At 33.1% G+C, this 15,707-nt stretch overlaps 3 protein-coding genes across 3 annotated transcripts; 2 read left to right on the top strand and 1 right to left on the bottom strand.

Annotated features, from left to right (window-relative positions):
- Positions 1-1,738: 1,738 nt before the first annotated feature.
- On the top strand, positions 1,739-7,419 carry LOC107935612 (cytosolic enolase 3). The gene is made up of 13 exons (XM_016868264.2): positions 1,739-2,146; positions 2,258-2,412; positions 2,634-2,808; positions 3,170-3,241; positions 3,326-3,442; positions 3,629-3,709; positions 4,586-4,662; positions 4,815-4,918; positions 5,227-5,325; positions 5,432-5,517; positions 5,758-5,844; positions 6,044-6,241; positions 7,169-7,419. The coding sequence occupies exons 1-13, from the start codon at positions 2,042-2,044 to the stop codon at positions 7,232-7,234; spliced, it is 1,422 nt and encodes a 473-aa protein (XP_016723753.1). The 5' UTR covers positions 1,739-2,041; the 3' UTR covers positions 7,235-7,419.
- Positions 7,420-7,872: 453 nt separating this feature from the next.
- Positions 7,873-9,805, bottom strand: LOC107935704 (proliferating cell nuclear antigen). Its single transcript, XM_016868351.2, has 4 exons — positions 9,340-9,805; positions 9,031-9,183; positions 8,424-8,521; positions 7,873-8,289 (listed from the first exon to the last, which is right to left on the bottom strand). The coding sequence occupies exons 1-4, from the start codon at positions 9,656-9,658 to the stop codon at positions 8,059-8,061; spliced, it is 801 nt and encodes a 266-aa protein (XP_016723840.1). The 5' UTR covers positions 9,659-9,805; the 3' UTR covers positions 7,873-8,058.
- A 2,499-nt stretch (positions 9,806-12,304) lies between these two features.
- LOC107935791 (serine/arginine-rich splicing factor SR45a) lies at positions 12,305-15,608 on the top strand. Its single transcript, XM_016868440.2, has 6 exons — positions 12,305-12,517; positions 13,452-13,552; positions 13,664-13,784; positions 13,925-14,074; positions 14,478-14,541; positions 14,617-15,608. The coding sequence occupies exons 2-6, from the start codon at positions 13,452-13,454 to the stop codon at positions 15,456-15,458; spliced, it is 1,278 nt and encodes a 425-aa protein (XP_016723929.1). The 5' UTR covers positions 12,305-12,517; the 3' UTR covers positions 15,459-15,608.
- Positions 15,609-15,707: the final 99 nt, after the last annotated feature.

The following is a 15,707-nucleotide window of genomic DNA, read 5'->3' as shown; positions in this document are numbered from 1 at the left end:
ACTATCCAATTTTGTCCTTTATGGTCACTAGCGGATTAACATAAAAATAGAAATATCCAAAAATCCAAGATAGGTGGGTGACCAAAAAAGATAAAATTGGATGGGTGATCATTTTGTAACTTTTTATAGTTGGTGACCAAAAAAGAAAATTACTAATAGTTGAGTGACCATTTTATAAATTTTTATAGTTGAGTGACAAAAAAAAATAGTTGGGTGACTACTAATACAGTTTACCCTTGAATTAATCAATTTATTGTTAATAGATTGAATATTTAGTTAAAATATGCTTCAAGCCCCTATATTTATCACATGTTTAGAATTTAGTCTCTCTATTTTTATTTCAAGGAATTTAGTCACTCTACTTCTTCAATTTAAAAATACAAGTCCAATTATTAACACTGTTAAAATTCTTTTGTTAAATTTAGGTCCATTGCAACTTCTTTTTTTTTTTGTATGGCTATCGATTGAGTTTCTTTTTATTTCAAAACGTCAAGCGGGTGAATTTAATAGAAGAATTTTAATGGAGTTAACAATTGCACATCATTTTGGAATCTAAAAGGTAAATGGACTAAATTCTAAATTTTAAATGTGCAAAGAGTGCGAGGATTTTGAACAATTTTAACCTTTATATTTAGAACTTTTATAGTTTAGCAAATGAAATCTCATATTTGGAGTTAAACTGTAAATAAATATTTTAAACAATAAATTCTAGGTTTGTTAAAAATTGGTCTATTTTATTATTTTTAAAAGTATAAAAATTAAAATTGTCCGAACCTATAATGGAGGAAAATTTAAAGTACTTTCACAGAAAATTATAATAATTAAGTTATTTAAAAATATTTATTAATTTATTTGTTAACCTTAATTTAGGAGGAGGATGAGTTGGAAGTTTTTTCAAGGTTAATATAATAAATTGATTAGTTGGCAAGACAATGGAAAACTAAATGATTTTAAGAGTTTGTGCTTCAAGATACTTTCTTTGATGTTTAAATCATGTGTGAGTTGTATATAGATTTATTATGGCTTACATCTCGCTATGTGTAGGTCATTTCTAGAACTATTTTGATTTGCCTCCAGATATTACTCCAATTGTGCTTTATAATGCTTGATTTTGATTATAATTGATTCAGATTTGTACTGCTTGTAACCATATCTATAATTGTTGTTATGCCCCTACTTGGCATGAACACTGTGGCATCACCCAAATTGTCCCCCATCTTGCATCACCCAGCTGATCACTATTGGGTGACTAGCCACCTAGGCACTTCATCCTCCAAACCACCTGTTTCTAGTAGGAACGCACAAGACCACTATGTCTCAAAATTGTTGGTGATGTGACATTACTAGGCATGAGACTTTCCTCCTTATAAATGCCCTGTAGAATGATGGAGGGATCTTTGGTCTCCCTTACATCCTTCAACACTTATTTACACTCAGTCTCCCTTACTTCCTTACTCTTTTCTAACTTTCCTCCTTTTTCGACTCTTTGCCTACTTAGGTAAATCGACTCTCTTGTTGTACATTTTTATCAATAATCGTAAACTTCAAAAAAATATTTAAACTAAAAATAAAATGAATATATTCTATTATTATTATTCAAACCACCCTATTCGAACCGAACCGTTATAGCCCTATTCCTTTCTTATATCACCCTTATCATTTTGCTGAGCCTGGCCCAGATTTTGCCAAAACCCTAAGACGGGCTAAAAAGACAGTAAAATCCAGTTCATATTGGCCCAAAAAACCCAAAATCGATATGGAAAATTTTCCCTGAAAACTGGAGTTTTCAATTGTTCGAAGGAGAAAATGATGCGGGAGAAGGAAATACAGTGAAAAAGAGAGGTGTTTTTTCTTTTTGAAATTTGAGATTACAAAAACACGAAGTGAGCTAAGCTTCTGATTATTTCGAAATCAAGTGGAGTTCAGCTCTCTTTGAAGACTCGAATATCGCAATAAACTGTGAAGATTTGGGGATCAAAGCTCAAAGGGTAAAAAGTACCTCCGTTAGATCTTTACCGTCAAACGAGAGAATTAAAAAAAAATGTCGGTTCAAGAGTACCTCGACAAGCATATGCTCTCTCGCAAAATCGAAGACGCCGTCAATGCCGCTGTTCGAGCTAAAACTCCGGATCCCGTCCTCTTCATCGTAAATTTGTTTTTCTCTTTCTCCTTTTTCGATTGCAAATTTTCGATTTCCTTTGCTTTTCGTTTTGACGATGATTTTTTTTTTGTTTTTTGTTTTCAATGGATATTGCAGTCTAATCATATGAAAAAAGCGGTTTCTTCAGTGATAACGAAGGTAAAAGCTCGGCAGATTCTCGATAGTAGAGGGATTCCTACTGTTGAAGTTGAGTTGTACACTAACAAAGGGGTGTTCCGTGCTTCTGTTCCTTGCGGCGACTCTACTGGAATGTAATTTTCGTTTTAGCTTGTTTTCTGAATGTATAAAATTATCTTAACTGAACAATTTGATTTTAGTTCATATGGAAATGCATGATTATGAATTGACTCATTTTATTGGTTATTATTTAACCCTTTTTTTCTGTTGTTTAATGCTTAAACCCTCTTATTTATCATTATTGGAAAATTATCAACGCCATGATAACGTTTTGGTTTTGACAATTTCATCTCAGGTATGAGGCTGTTGAACTGAGAGATGGAGATAAGGGAACATACCTTGGAAATGCTGTAACAAAAGCTGTTAAGAACATCAATGAGAAAATATCTGAAGCATTGGTTGGTATGGATCCAACAGTTCAGCTTCAGATCGATCAGGCCATGATAGACTTGGACAAGACAGAAAAGAAGGTGTATTTCTTTATTTCTTTCTCAAAATTCGGGTTTAGTTAGCTGTTGTTCACTTTATATATGGGTTTAAAAACCAAACCATTTTAATAGTTGGTTTAGGTTGGGACCTAGAGATTGTTTTACAAGTCTGCCAACTGACATCTGGTCTAGGTGGAGTGGATAGAAAGTGGGATAATTTTTCTTTGTGTGAAATTCTAGATGAGAAGAACAAATAGAATAGGAAGAAATTATTGTGCCAATCTTTTCCTTACCAATTTTTAGATCTTTTTGTTTTTAAATTTTAGGTTGGATGATTCACATTATAATGGAATTTACAGAATTTGTTGCATTCTGGTTCTTTGTTTGAATATAATTATCGCAGAGTGAACTTGGAGCAAATGCTATATTAGCTGTGTCTATTGCTGCATGCAGAGCTGGGGCTGCTGAAAAGGAGGTATCATTTCCCAATATATTTTTCCATTTATATGCTAGAATTATTGACTTCTATTCAAAATGTTCTAATCAAAGTAAAAATCAGGTTCCACTTTACAAACACATAGCTGATCTTTCTGGTAAAACGAATGCAATCCTTCCAGTCCCTGCCTTCACAGTTATCAGTGGCGGAAAACATTCTGGAAATAGTCTGCCTGTTCAGGTAGAGAATCATCTTTAGGTTTAAATTCTAATATTGGCTTATAGCATTTTGTGAATGATCTTTTACTCCGAGTCCCCACAATTTAGCATTTTTTATGATTTTGATTCCTGGAATTTATCTCCTTCCTGTGCTTCTTTTGAAATGCCTCATATCTGTATGACTTGATTTGAGTTATTTTGCTATCAGGACATTATGATTCTCCCAACAGGAGCAGTCAGATTTGAGGAAGCTTTACAAATGGGCTCTGAGACCTATCATCACTTGAAGGTGATTTTGTTAAACCAAATTGTGTAGCCTTTGGATTTAGTTTTAAGTTGCCCATCACAAACATATTATTTGTCTCATCGGGTATAAAGCAAGTAAAGTTTGCCATGTGAAAAGTGATGAGTCGTAGAACACCTATGGAAATTTAATTTGGTAAACTGAGTATAAAAATAAATCTTCATTGAGAATTTTGGTGTGGTTTAGTCTCCATTTCTATGTCTGGCCTGTTATTTTTTATTGATCGTCATTTGATCTTACGGTTGTTCTTCTTTCATTGTAAATAAGTTGACATACTGTAGTTTAAGTCTCTTATGACTTGATTTTTTGAAATGTTTCGAATAGACATTCATGATTCTTCTTGAACTTTTCCATCTGCTCAGTTTCCAGAAATTGTTGTATTAATAGAATGCCTCATTTGTCTAGAACTCTGTGACACTGCTAGTGTGATAAAGTAAGGTGCAGTCTATATATTTAGGAGATTCGGTAAATTCAATAGAAAAAAAAATGAATTTATTTGGGTAAGTAATATGGACCTGCCTGTAATGTTGCTATTGACAGCTAGTTTTTTGACTGTCTAACTGTCACCTCTCTTAAAGGTTTTTGGCTTGCTGATTGGTTTGTGCCTATAATTTTCTAAAAGATTCTGATTGAGAATGGATCTGATTACATATACATAAACAAACACCTCTACTTTTTGGGGGAATACCGATTAACCATCAGTTTATGGGTAGACATTAACAATAGAAAATCATTTAACCTAATTCTGTGAAGAAACTTTAAATTTCTCAACCTTAATATTTTTGTTGTATACTCTCTTACAAGTAATCTGCACTGGAAATGTCATGCATATACTCATTAGTTTATTGTAAAGAAGAGCAGGCTGTTATTACAGAAAAATACGGTGCAAATGGGTGTAATGTTGGTGAAGATGGTGGCTTTGTTCCTGACATATCCAGGCAAGTGCTACCATTATGTCTGACTATCCTTGTTTTTCACATTATTGATCAACGCACTCTGCCCCTAACCCCGTAAGGGGAATGAAGTTTATCTTGTGTTATTTCAGGAAACTGGCTGGAATTTTTGTTTGATATTCTCATATGTCTGGCAGTGTAAGAGAAGGATTGGATATTGTCCGAGAAGCTATTGGCAGAACAGGGTATAATGACAAAATAAAGATAGGAATTGGTGTTGCAGCTACTGAATTTTGCATAGGTGATGCATGTTCTCTCATTTATTAGTCAATTCTCATTTTGAAGCATGTAAGACCAGGGACAAGTTTTGGGTAGAACCTGCTATTCTACTGTTCATAAGATATGTTGGCATGGACGTGCAATGCCATTGCATTATAATCACTAGTAGCCTAGTAGGATATAAAGATCTTTAACTGAATATATGATCTAGGTGCCTCAAAAGCTTATTTTACCCTAGTTGGGTTGCATGTTTATTCAGAATCTAATTTTCATATGTAGACACGGCTTGCTCATAATAAATAGGAGCTGCTTTTCTTTCATTTCATACAGGTACAAAGTATGATTTAGAATTCAAATCTCCAAATAAATCTGGGCAAAATTTCAAGTCAGGAGAGGATATGATTCAGATGTACAAAGACCTTTGCATTGGTATCTCTGTTTTTCCGTAGAGGCTTCTGTTTGTTTTTTCTGCTTTGTTCTTTCAACTAAAAATTAACGCTATCCCGTTCCTTTATCTTCTTTTCTGGTGTCTTAGATTACCCAATTGCTTCTATTGAAGATCCCTTTGACAAGGAAGATTGGGAACACAGCAAACGTTTTTGCGGTCTTGGACTATGTCAGGTTTGTTTTCCTGTTAACATATTGCTTATGTTTAGGTCTGTTGAATGATTTTTTATCCAATTTAACATATACAACAAAAGTCAAGAACATAGAATGGTTTAATTGTTGGTTTTTGGTGCACCTAAACATAAATAGGATCCAAATTTGCAAACTTATTGAGTACTTTTAGCTTTTTGTTCAAATCTTGTACGTCTTCCCTATGTTGGACCTGTCGTAACTTAAGGTAAGATGGTTTTGCAGGTGGTGGGGGATGACTTATTGATGTCAAATCCAAAGCGCATCGAGAGAGCAATACATGAATCTGCTTGCAACTCTCTTCTTCTCAAGGTATCTACTGGATTATTGTACGAAACACGAGTACTTTTATTTGATGATAATGATGTCAAATTAGCTGAATCACCATCTTTTTACTTAGTCTGAAGCTGAAAAAAAGAGAGATCGTGCGCCAAAAGAATATGTTGAAACTTTTTGTTGTTAAATATGCTGCTGGAACTCCGTGTTCTAATAATTCGATGTTCTGAATCAGATAAATCAGATCGGAACCGTGACAGAGGCTGTTGACGTGGTAAAAATGGCAAAGGAAGCCCACTGGGGAGTGGTGGTATCTCAAAGATTTGGGGAAACTAATGATTGTTTCATTGCGGATTTAGCAGTCGCACTTGGCGCAGGTCAGATCAAAGCAGGGGCTCCTTGCCGAGGAGAGCGAGTGGCTAAGTACAACCAGGTCTGTATTCCTATCTTGCGAAGTGCTACCTTTTATAATCTTTTGCTTTTCGAACAATCACATAGCTCACGTTTAGAAAATAATAATAAGATACTAATTATACTGAAGACTAGATTTCATTAAGACAGATCTTATAGGTTTTGCTAATAAATACCATAGTTCGTAAATTCTTGTTTTTGGTGGGCCTTGTATACTCACTGGTGCACATCACCAAACTAGTTTAAGGACAAGATATATATACATGCATTGATATAGTAACTTTAAATATTCAGCTAGGACCGTCACCTTACGAGCTGCTGTGGTGATAGTAGTCTAGTTACCGAGTCATCTTGTAGTACCTTATTTAGTATTCCCTTGATCTCCTTCTGTATTCCTGAACATTCATCGGTGTAGGTAGTATATTTGGCGGTTCCCATAATTTCTCCTTCCTTTCTCTTTGGCTGATGAGTAGCCTAAGATAAGCACAACGTTATATGTCTATTGTTGTTAACCTACTCGATTCATATAGTTGCTCTTAGAAGGCGGTATCCAGCTAATTCAGGATTCGAATTTTAATATCCGCAATCCTCTCCTCTAGCCTAATGCTACAGCCAGACCGGTGGTTGAACCAGTTAGGTCACTGGTTCGTTGGTCCAATTGGTTCAATTAGAAAATTATTCAAAATTCACAAAAAAACTGATTCAGCCGGTTGGTCCGATACCATTCTTAGGCCCAGTACCCCGGCTGATCTGGTCCAGTTCAAACATAATTGGTTATGACCTCTTTCATACCAAAAACGAAAGCCTTGTAGTCTAGTTGTAATCAATTGATTGCCAATTAGCCGTTTTCTTGATCTAGAAACCATCAATACAATCTATAGATGAAATTAAAGGTCTAGAAAAAGGCCATAGATGATATTAATGGGGGGAAATAAAAATAATTTTGCAGTTGCTTCGCATCGAACAAGAACTCAGTGATCAAGCAGTGTATGCTGGCGAAGACTGGAGATTATAATGTAAGTTTCTTATGGGGGATTATATTTGCCATTTTCTTCTTTTCCCTCAATTGTTTGAGGCCTTGAAATAGTTTGTTGAAATGTATTAAACAATTTGTTGAATTTTCCAGATATCTGCTATTTTTTGTTGGTTGTTTCTTTTGACTTTTCATATAATTCACTAATAAATCTTTTCATGTCTTTAGTCTTAGTGTTTTTTGGTTTTGTTTTGTTTTCTTTGTTTTACTTTTGGTGAATTAGGTATTTTATAAAGACTGTTATGCTCGGTGAGAAAAATTAGAAGTTTATATGATCACCTTTTTTCATTTTTTCAAATTTAAGTTTATTATTTTATTTTTAAATGATATTTTAAAGGTTTGATGTGATATGGAATAATTGAGACTCAAAAAATGTAACCTAGACTCAAGAAATTAATTGGAACCAAATTGATAATTGAGTCATTGATTTTTTATTTAACTAAATAATTTATATATTTTATCAAAAGAAAACAATAATTTTTATTTTTATTATATTTTAATGATACCATTAATTATTTTCTAATCATAATAAAAAATTATTGTTTATCTAAATAATTTATCTTAAATGCAACCATTAAAGAGAAACTATTAAGTTGCAATAGAAGTAAAGACAAACAAGATTAAAAAAATGCAACAAATATAACTTATCATCCATCAAAATCCTAAACTACTTTATGTTCAGCTACAAACTTGAAACCCTAAAGTAGAAAAACCCCAATGAAAACCATTAATGGCATAAACATCAAATACCCATTTTCAGTGTACCAAGAAAACTAAATCCACCCCCAAAATTTTTTTTAATCAAGTTAACCTTGTGGGTTAGTCTCATCTTCATCCTCTTCAATCTTGGGTGCCAAGTAAAACCTAATATGACCCATTTCAGCTATCTTGTACTCAACCACAACTGGCAATTCCGAAGATAAGCTAATCGTCACCGTACTCGACAATGGAGTTGCTTTTGTAAATGAATTCATGTACCTCAATGCAAATGTCAATGAAACGGGCTCGTTCATCTCTATGATAGTCGCTTCTTCAGGCTGTAAAAGCATTAATTCCAGAAAAACCAACTTACGTTATATTTTAGAAATAGGCATAACATTTTACAAAATAACTACATTCAAGCAGATCACAGTGCTGAAAAAATTATAGGCCTAAAGGGCAAAGAACATACTTTGTCTACCGTGGTATTTTGCCTGAGAACGATATTAGCAGTTCCGATATCACCTCTTGTGGAAAATTTCACCCCTTCCTTGGTTACAGAGATAACAACTGCAGATCACATCAAACAGATACTTAACCTTAGAAACAAGCACGTGAAACTATGATCAAGCAAGGATTCAAAACTGCAATGGCATCACAATTATTATGGTAACAAAAATAATTAGAGAAGTCAAGCTAGTTTTGAGTTGAATTAATTTGAATTGGATCAATTCATGATCATCTAGGTTCAAGATAATTCAAGTTTGGGCCCTTTCAAATCCTAATTCAACTTTATTTCAAGTACTCTGAGTTTGAGCTCAAAGCCTTTAGATCAAGTCATTACATCACTTCATTTAAGTTAATTCAAGTTCAAATCAATTTCAATCTCAAATTGAGAATTTTTTGAATTTGGGTCAATTCAAACTTTGTTATAGTCAAATTAGATTGTATCAGGTTAAAATTTTGGATAGCTCTAAACCTGATGAATATTACCACGATCAATTTCATTCATGAATATCAATAGCAAAAACAAAATAACACACACATATATATTAAAGCTAAAGGTTTCAGTAGGGTACCAGTATCACCAATGCTAGCAAGATCTTTACAAATCCTAGCAAACTCAGCTGAAGGCATCCTCACAATAGATTGATACTCTGCCTCTGGAATCCCAAGGTGTTCACTATCAATATCCATCAGCTTCATCTCAAAATCCGATATCTTGTCTTGTGCTTTAATCCATCCATCAATACACACAAAAATTAACGTCAGTTCAACTTTATATTGACAAAAAAAAACTACCAAATCTTTTAAGAAACATCAAAACCCTTTACAATTTATACAGATTCCATTAAATCCCAAAAAAATACCCAAAATAAAACACTTACTGGGACTTTCGAACATGAAAGTAACAGTATCACTGCCATCATCAGCCTTGATTGTGATGATATCATCATTACCAGCACATTTCATCATCTTAGACATGTTATTGAGATTCATCCCCATGGAAAGGTTCCTATCGCAACGATAGTGCTCGAAACCTTCCGATCTGAGCAGCAGAGCCACCAAAGCCACGTGGCTTGAATCCATGGCTTGCAATGAGAATCCGGTCGCCGAACAGTCAAAGTTCGCATCGTTGACCAAGTCCTTAATCGCTTCCAATACTTTCTTCAGAAGCGAACCTTGAACTAGCCTAAGCTCTAGCATTTTTGGCGTTTTCTTTCTTTTTTCCTTTTTTTCCCTTCGATTGAAGCACAGAGATTGACAATTTTGGGGTTAGGGTTTTATAGATAAAAAAGCTGGGAAGATTTGAATCGTGATGGAATTCAATTAGCGGGAAAGGGAAGTGTTTTGGTTCCCGCCAATGACACTTTAGCAAAATGGAGACGCGGGGAAAGGATTAGGTGGTTTTGTTTGTAGAGTCTTTGTCATGCAACTTATACGATATTGGTATATGTAAATTATTCGAGTTCTCGAAAATTTTGAATTTTATTCAATAATAATTGGGCTGAATTTGAGCAATTCGAATTATTGATCGAAATTAAATTCGAGCATCGTAATGCTCGATCTAAACTACTTGTGCGCCTAGTTGAGCTTTTTTTTTAGTATATTTTTATATTATGGAATTACATGTTTACTTTTATTTTATAGAAATTAGTTTAATTATGAATGAGGCTGATCCCAACTGTGGATGAGCCTTTTTGAGCTCAAGTTTAAGTATGAAATTTAGTATACGAGCTTAATTAACCTCGAGTTTAAGTAGCTTGATTATGTTTCGAGCCGAGCTTGAACCTGGTATTTTTCGTACATTGTTAGTATTTTTCGTCAAATTTTATCAGTTTGGCATGTTCATTAAACTACTCTCATATGACATTACATGATATTAGCAATAAAATAAATATGTTAAGTTGACAAATTTTGAAATAAATTACAAACAACAATAATATTTGGACTAGGATTATTAAATTAAAAAAAGAAAAGAAATTTGAATTTTTTATTTTTAAAGTGTAGGGGCTAAATCTCGAATTTTGGATAAGCACAATGACTACTAACATATAATAATAATAATAACAATAATAATAATTAGGGGTGAGATTTCAATCGAATCGAATGAAAAATTTTCGAATTAATTGAATTCACGAGTCCTATTTTATCATCCTAGTTCAGATTGAAAAATTTTCAAATCAAGTTGAGTGAAATGAAATTTGAGATGAGTCAGATCAAGTGAAATTGTTCAAGTTAAATTAAAAAAATTAAACATGTCAAATAAAAATATTATTACAGTATAGCTAAATCTGTGTTAGAGCACGTAAATTTAAAATTATATATATTTATTTATTTTTCAAAGCAAAATAAAAAAATACTTGAATATGATAAATTTGAAACCATTAATTAGTTCTCAAAAAAATTATTTTAGGAAAATTTCTAAAATTTTAAATTTTTTATTTATATTTTTTAAAATTTTGATTTTTTTATAAATATTTTAAATTTTTAAAAATAATTTTGATTTTTTTTTTGTTAAGAGAGATAGATTGTTTATTTTTAAAGTTAGCAATGACCAAAAAGGTATTTACACTAATCAGTCATTCGAATTTTTCAAGTTATTCGATTTGTGAAATTCAACTCGACTCGAACCCAAAACTTGAATCGAATTATTCAAATTGACTCAAATAATTTGAATAATTCAATTCAATTAGCCTAAAATTCAAAATTATTTTCAAAATTTTCAAATCAAATCGCCTCTTATATCAATAATACATAATGGTTTTGATTAATTCGAATCCTCCAAGTGTTAGTTCATTTATTGCCTAGCGTTCCCTTCACGTAACGCATCCCATTCTCCCCTTTATTTCTTCCAGTAATTCCCAGTCTTCTCCACACACTTCTTGATAAAAGTTTAAATCCATCTTTTAGAGCTAAATAGAACAAGATTAAGACGTTTTTAGTTCATCTATATTTATTTTATTTTATGTAAATTGTAATTTTAATCCTTATAATCTTATTTAAAAAAATTTTAATCCATGTACTTTTCAAATTATTCAATTTTGGCCTCCATATTTTTTTGAATTTTGAAAATTCATCCCTAACACAAGCAAAACAGTTAAACCAATTCCGTTAATTTTCGTTGTTAGCCTTGTATAGTGTAAGTTGTGGATTTAATCCATATTCTCTAATTTGTTCATTATTAGTCCCTATTCATTTTAAATTTTAAAATTTAATTCCTAACTCCAACAACAATCATTGAAATCATTAGCTGATTTTTTTTCATAAGTAATATTTAGAAATAACAAGCTAACATAATATTACATATGCGGTAAATGACAAAACTTAATAGGCAAAACTACCATGGAAGCACTTTTACTATGAATTAGATTGCATTTTGTCCCCTACTAAAAAATTGGATAAATTAATCTTTATACATTATATTAAAGAGCAAGCTGATCATTCTATCAAAAATTTCATCTATTTATACTATTAAAAATTAGTTTTTGTATGTTACCATAAAGTACACGTGGCATACCACAGTAACTGTCTAGTTATCGTCAGTAACACTAATTATTAACAGTAAAAATTGATTAACTTTTTAACAGATAAAACCAAATTGCTCTTCAATTAACGTACAAATATTAATTTGTCAAATTTTTGAATAAAAAAGTAAAATACAATCTAACTTTTAGTACGGTGCCTTATAATACATTTACTACTTCAATGAATTAAATGGCTAACATTTGGTCAGTCATAACGAAATTTCAAAATTCGAAAAAAAATTAAAAATGATCCAATTAAAATATAAAGGTTAAATCCATAAATTACATATAATACAAAGCCTACGGCCCACGGACTTGAAGGGGAAAGATTCGTCCGAATTTTATTGCACTCCTCACGTCCGTATCTCCAGAAACTTCTTTAGTGCGCCTTTTCACCATTTTTATATAATTCGTTTTTGCCATTTTTTAATTCCATTTAAAAAAGAAAAGAAAAAAAAGAAATCGTTGCATAAACCAAGCAAAGGTGGGATTCAAAAGACTCGATTCTTCAATCGTTTAATTCTTCATTTGTTCAAAGGTAATTAATTCATCGATTTTAAATTTTAATTAATTTATTGCTTTGTTATTTAATCATTTATATATACATACTCGTAATTCGATCCGTAATTCTTGGTAGGGGATTAGTTTTATTTTTAATTATTGTAATGTAAATCATGTGTGTTGAATTTGGTAATTGGCTTTGTTTATGATGATGAATAGGCTTGGCTCTAAATATAAATCCATTAGCTTAATTGCTTATAGGAGGATTAGCTGTTTATTTGATTTTTTTTAATTATTAACAAATTTTATGAAAAAAAATGAAAATTTCAATTGAAAGTTGAATACAATAAGCAGAAACAATTTGTAAATAAATTTTTTTATCTGTCGCTGATGAAGTTTTTAGATCAAGAGCCTAATACATTAGCATCTTTTCTATTTTAACAAGGGAAGCAATTCCGAAGGATTCTGTAGATTTTAAATTTTATTTTACCGTTATCCCGATATACATCGTGCATGGGTATCGGGTGCGAGTTCATCATGAAAAATGTTTTTAATTAAAATGGGTTCGAATTGTTATTGTTCTTTTAGGAAAATGATAATATGATATAGTATTATTTTGCACTGGAAATACTTTTAAATATAACTACATTATGCACTTAGGCATTGTATTAAAAATAAATAAATAAACTAATATTTCCAGTGATTTAGTTTTTTAAGCACGTTAGATAATACATGACTAAATCTAAATGATAGAAATCTTTTCAATGAAAAAGTTTAGAAAATAATAAGTAGATAAGGATGTAGGTTTTTTTCAATTTATTTTATTTTATTTCATTTAATACTTTTAAAATTTTGAAAATTACATTTATCAAAACCGTCAAAAAAATTATCCCTTAATTTTAAGAAATATACCAAACAAATTTTATAATTTTAATTCAGTACTGAGCTGTATATTTTGTTCATATTTCCAGATGTACTCTAAGAGGTCAAGGTATTCAAGTTCTCCTTCCCCGAACAAGCGATACACCCGGTCTGTGTCGAGATCCTTGTCGAGCTCAAGGAGTCGGTCCCGGTATTGTTAATTTTTCTAGTACTGCCTTTTTTGCTGTTTATTGTGTTTATATTTGTGTCGCAAAAGTTTGATATATATGTTTTCCCCTATTGTTCTTTTTCCGATTTGTAGGAGTAAGAGTAGGAGTGCTGAAAGTGATGTTGAAAATCCCGGGAACAGTTTGTATGTTACTGGCTTGTCACCTCGGATCACCAAGAGAGAGTTGGAGAAGCATTTTGCAAGCGAGGGAAATGTATGGATGAATGCAACTTTTGTTTCATGTATTGTTAAATTGTTATGTTCGAACTCTATGAACTTATGTTTGATTGAATGACTTCTGTAATATCACGTTTGCATGTATGGTTAAGTGATAATCTTGTTTCAATTACATAGGTGATCGATGTTCACCTTGTGGTTGATCCAAGGACCAGGGACTCTCGCGGATTTGGGTTTGTTACGATGGCTACCAACAAAGAAGCTGATCGTTGCATCAAGTACTTGGACGGTTCTGTTCTTGAGGGACGTGTCATTACAGTTGAGAAGGTAAAAGTTTTCTTGTGTTGATTATAGCCTGCTTCGATAATTATTTTGTTTTTGCTCCGTCAAATATTGCATAACGATTATATGAACGGTCGGTTTCTAAGAGTTCTTGAAAGTTGTTTTGCTTCTTTCCACTTGAAGTTTTTTGTGGCAGCAGCAGGTTTAGCTGTGTGAAGCAGCTCTTCAACAAATTCCAAAAGTAAATCAAACACAACATCAAGAATCAGACTTTTAGGGTTGTATGCCCAGAATTTATCTCTTTATTTAGCTTTACGTCTCCCTGTCTTTGTTTTGATTTACAGTTTCATACTTATTCCGGAAAAAACCTAGCTGTCTTTCAGCTTGTTTTGTTTGTGGGCAGTTAGGTGATTTTAGAATCTTATGTTTCGAGTTCTGTTTATTGCAGGCTAGGAGGCGGAGGGGGAGAACCCCTACACCGGGAAGGTATTTGGGGTTGAAAACTATTCGTGGTATGGTTCCTTCCTATTGATTTTGTATTCAAGCCAACCAGAAAATGTGTTAATACTATTTTTCTCTGCATACAGAGCGTCATCGTTCGCCGAGTTACTCACCCTGTCGATCTCCTAGCTATTCTCCTTATTCAAGCAGCCGAAGCCCGTCATCTTGTTATTCATCTGATAGGAGTAGGAGTAGGAGTAGGAGTAGGAGTAGGAGTAGGAGTAGGAGTAGGAGCAGGTCTTACTCCCCCCAGTATAGGTCTTATTCACGTGCTCATTCCCAGTATAGTAGATCACCTGATGACCGCTGTTATAGAAAGAATTATCGTTACTGTTCCTACTCTCCTGAAGATCGATACTATCAAAGGCGTGATCAGTCCTACTCTCCTTATGATTGTTATTATCATAGACGGGACCGTTCTTACTCTCCTGATGATAGATACTATAGAAGGCGTGATCGGTTTTACTCTCCCGATGATCGTTACCACTGCAGACGGGATCGTTCTTACTCTCCTGAGGATCGATACTATAGAAGGCGGGACCGTTCTTACTCACCTGATGATCGGTACTATAGAATGTCACGTGATAGGTCATATTCACTATATAACTCTAGATATAGAAGACTCCGTTATCGTTCTGCTTCTCGAAGCCTTACACCTCCTCGATCAAGGAGAGCTTCAAGGAGAAGCTGCTCATATAGTGTCAGCCCTAAGCGAAGTACCAGTTTGAGGAGGAGCTACTCACGCAGCACTTCCTCAGAAGGGAGGAGGTCAAGGAGCTACTCGCGAAGCGTTTCTCCACCACCTAGGAGAAGTTTGAGGAGTCTGAGGCAGGAAGGTTCTAACAAAAGCTACTCTAGAAGAAGTGGAAGTCCAGCTCTGAGATCTATATCTAGGTCGGTTTCTCCTAGATCGGATTCTTCATCTTGAAAAATGTCGATTTAGATGCTACTTTTACTATGAATGCACTATAATACTAGTAGTTTCAGGAGTTGTTGTTTACCTTGTTAATGGCCATGTGCCCTAGGCTACTTTCTATAAATCTAGTACATCGTATGAAACCGACCTTTCTTTGTTCAATATTGGTTTTAGACGTAGTTTTGAACATTGATACTACCGATGACAGCATAGTGATTGGTAGGGAAACTGAACAAATTAACATTCGCTGTATTGGATTAG

Source organism: Gossypium hirsutum, chromosome D13 (genome assembly GCF_007990345.1).
Source record: "Gossypium hirsutum isolate 1008001.06 chromosome D13, Gossypium_hirsutum_v2.1, whole genome shotgun sequence".
Lineage (NCBI taxonomy): Eukaryota > Viridiplantae > Streptophyta > Magnoliopsida > Malvales > Malvaceae > Gossypium > Gossypium hirsutum.
Note: the sequence above shows the minus strand (reverse complement) of the source record. Positions and strands in the feature narration are given on the sequence as shown.